Consider the following 3631-nt stretch of genomic DNA (forward strand, 5'->3'; position numbering starts at 1 on the left):
TTTCTTAAAAGCTTACATATGGGGCGAATCCATGTAGTTTTGGTGAGAGGATTGCTATAGGAAGCTGGATTTTTAGCAGAACTCGTTGGGTTCTTCACTGCTGGAGAAGAAGTGATCAAAGAGAGGATAAGTATCCTGTCCTCTCATAAGTGGTTTCCTCCGAGTGAACTGGAATAGTTGCAAAATTTTGTTAGACTCAGAGCACTGGAAAATCGAGTTATCTTCTAGGTATGGATTTAGATACAGTGTCTGCTTTGACTGTTTGAAAAGGTTTTTATGAGCATCATCTATTGAAATCCTCCATTCTCTAGATCCGTTTTGCTAGCCAATTCTAGGGGCCTTGAGTTTGTGTCTTTCGAAGTAAAATCTTTGGTCCAAAATGAGAGAAGAGAACCCATCAGAGAGCCGAACAAAGCTATGCAAGTTTGCTGATCAAAATCAGGTGGTGAGGGCTAACATTAAAGTCGTTAACAACCCATCGAAACTCAAATCTGCTTCAGCTTGGGGTTCACACATTGTCAAAGGGTTCTCAGGGGAAAAGAAAAGTAGGGTGCAGGGCGTGATTCCAAGCAAGAAGCCACCGCTCACCAGTTCAGAGAACTCTAATCAGAGGAATCCTTCTTCTGTGCCGAACCAGTCTCGTGTGAAGAGATCTCTAATCGGAGATTTGCCATGTACAGCCAATCCTGCTCAAGTTCATCCCCATGCTTATAATTCCCATCGCACGAGATCCTCGTCTGATTTATTCCTCGAGTTAGACCATTTGAGAAGCCTACTCCGGGAATCAAAGGAAAGGGAATTGAAACTGCAGGGGGAGCTGTTGGAACATAAGAAGAATTCAAAAATCTGTGATCTGGAAAGGGAGCTTGAATCAAAGAGGAATGAAGCAGAGAATCTTTTTCACCATGTTCGTTTGCTAGAAGCTGAAAAATCAAGCCTTTCTGAGCAAGTGGCATCTCTATCCTCTATTTTAGAAAGCCAAGAAGAAGCACCAAAAAGAGAGAAGCTTGGAAATTCAACAGCTTCACAGAGAAGTCTTGAGATGGAAGTAGTTGAGTTGCGGCGCCTGAACAAGGAATTCCAGCTTCAGAAGAGGAATCTCGCATGCCAACTTTCTTCCGCAGAATCCCAATTGGCTGCTCTTGCAAAGGTTTCTGAGGTATAGTACTTCCATTGCTACAAAATGTTTAGACTGTCCTTCTGTGTCGGCAATATTTATTTGTGTATATTGATCTTTCTTGTTCATCATATGTTCAAAATCTATAATTTAATCTCATTGACATTGTTTATTTTTTTGCCTTCCACTTTCCTCATCACATGAATTTCCCTTGATTACAAGCAGAGTGAAATTATTGCAAAGGTTGAAGCTGAGGCATCTCTATTGAGGCACACAAATGAAAATCTTTGCAAGCAAGTTGAGGGGCTACAGATGAGTCGGTTGACCGAGGTTGAAGAACTTGTATACCTTAGATGGGTCAATTCATGTTTACGTAATGAATTGCGCAATGCAGGCTCCACAATGGATTCTGAAAAAGTGTGGACTCCAAAGTCAGTGGAGAAGGATAGTGAATCTATTAGCTCTATGTCTCCTTCAAGTAAGGGGTCCTTTGAATTTAGCACTGCAAAGAAACCAAGCATAATGAGCAAGTTCAAAGGGTGGCCTAGAGTAGGTGAGGATTTGTCAGATTTAGAATGTCCACATCATCTGCTTGATAAAGATTGGGTTGACAGACAAGATAGTATGAGCCCCCAAAGAAGACACTCTATTAGTGGATCAAAATGCTGTACAGAAGACTTACTAATGAGCCAGAGAAGACAGTCTGATGGCTTTATTTGTCCAAAAGAAATAGAACAGGATGGAATAGCACTTGATGCTCATAAATATGATCTGGGTGTTATTGAAAGTCCTCAATTCTTTGTGAACAAACAGGAAACCAATAAGATTAGAGCTTCTGTGGATGTTGAGAAGCGAGCATTGCGCATTCCTAATCCTCCTCCAAGGCCTTCAGGTTCCCTCCCTAGTGTAGCCAAGGAAGATGGCATTGCCTCAATTCCAGTACCACCACCTCCACCTCCCCCGCCACCTCCTCCAAAGCTCTCAATAAGAAGTAACACAAGTGTGGTACAGAGGGCCCCGGAGGTTGTTGAGTTTTACCATTCACTGATGAAGAGGGACTCAAGAAAGGAATCTTCAAACGGAGGAATATGTGATGCACCAGATGTTGCGAATGTCCGTAGCAGCATGATTGGTGAGATTGAGAATAGATCATCCCATTTGCTTGCTGTAAGTTACCATTCTCTTGTTTGCTATTTTTATTTATCTATTTAGTTTTTTGTCAGCAGGCTTGAATTAGAAGCATCTCATCAAGAACACAGCTCTCATAATTTGGCTTATGGATTCATTTGTAAACCTGCTCTAAACCTTTTAATGTGGTGTTATCTTTAGATAAAGGCAGATGTTGAGACTCAAGGTGAGTTTGTGAACTCATTGATAAGAGAGGTGAATGGTGCAGTTTATCAGAACATTGAAGATGTTGTTGCATTTGTGAAGTGGCTTGATGATGAACTTTGCTTTCTTGTAAGTTGTTTGCTGGCACAACCTGAAAATTTACTCTTGAGACATCTTGTTGTGGAAAAACGTGGAAGATTTTGTTTCTCACTGAAGTTCCTTACTGCTTTAACGAAGTGATAGTCTCACTATTTTCTTTTGAAAGGGTATAGGTCGGATGAAAAATCATGACTCCAAATCTTGTAGAAATTCTGTAGGATTTTTGGAGGCTGTTTTCCTTCACCCACAGTCAAGGAAAATTCCTTGACCGAGGGGTTCAGACAGTGTGCAGGGGGTGATCGTGGAACAGTTGGGAGGTATTATCAACTTTGTACAATGGGGGGGGGGGGCAGAGCATTTATGACCCTAGATGGGTGTACTTTTCGTTTTCCCACACTGGAGGAAAACTTTCTCCAATATTTGTTTATGATATTTCTATAAGAATGTGATAGATTATTTTTTCGTTCCTCTCTATAAGATTTTTCTAAGAATAAAAGCTTTCAGAATCTCATGAAAGGTTAAGGATACTTGAAAGCATAAATTTTTTTAATTATTACTGCAAAGAATTTCTATGGGTTGTTATAAGATCTTTGTTGTGCTTGTATCTTCTTAAGGTGGATGAGAGGGCAGTTCTAAAGCACTTTGATTGGCCGGAGAAGAAAGCTGACACTTTGCGAGAAGCTGCATTTGGGTATAGTGATCTCAAGAAGTTGGAGGCTGAAGTCTCTTCTTATGAAGATGACCCTCGACTCCCTTGTGACATTGCACTGAAGAAGATGGTCACCTTGTCAGAAAAGTAAGGACTTGAAGTACATTTTAAAACATTTGTCCTAGTGTAGAATTAACAATTTTTGGTGGGTAAAATTAACTCCTTATCCAATCCTAATAGGATGGAGCATAGAGTTTATAACCTTCTCAGAACCAGAGACATGTTGATGCATAGCTGCAAAGAGTTTCAGATCCCTATGAACTGGATGCTGGACACTGGGATTATTAGCAAGGTAATTTTATAGTCTGTTTTATCTGTACTCTTTCTAGTTTTGGTTCACTTGAAAAATATGAACAATTTAATAAAAATTATTT

At 40.2% G+C, this 3631-nt stretch overlaps 1 protein-coding gene across 5 annotated transcripts; it reads left to right on the forward strand.

Moving 5' to 3' along the window:
• Positions 1-350: 350 nt before the first annotated feature.
• LOC122647860 (protein CHUP1, chloroplastic-like) lies at positions 351-3625 on the forward strand. Of its 5 annotated transcripts, XM_043841167.1 has the most exons (7): positions 352-1001; positions 1044-1159; positions 1340-2091; positions 2182-2284; positions 2447-2578; positions 3163-3344; positions 3438-3625. In XM_043841167.1, exons 1-7 carry the CDS (start codon positions 380-382, stop codon positions 3559-3561), a joined length of 2031 nt encoding a protein of 676 aa, XP_043697102.1. In that variant the 5' UTR covers positions 352-379; the 3' UTR covers positions 3562-3625. The 5 variants fall into 5 exon arrangements, 4 of the variants coding, with proteins under 4 accessions (XP_043697100.1, XP_043697102.1, XP_043697101.1 ...); XR_006330984.1 differs by having other exon boundaries at positions 351-1001; positions 1340-2284; positions 2447-2635; positions 3201-3344; positions 3438-3524; XM_043841166.1 differs by having other exon boundaries at positions 353-1001; positions 1340-2284.
• The last annotated feature ends 6 nt before the right edge of the window (positions 3626-3631 follow it).

The sequence above is a fragment of the Telopea speciosissima genome, unplaced genomic scaffold, assembly GCF_018873765.1.
Source record: "Telopea speciosissima isolate NSW1024214 ecotype Mountain lineage unplaced genomic scaffold, Tspe_v1 Tspe_v1.0244, whole genome shotgun sequence".
NCBI lineage: Eukaryota > Viridiplantae > Streptophyta > Magnoliopsida > Proteales > Proteaceae > Telopea > Telopea speciosissima.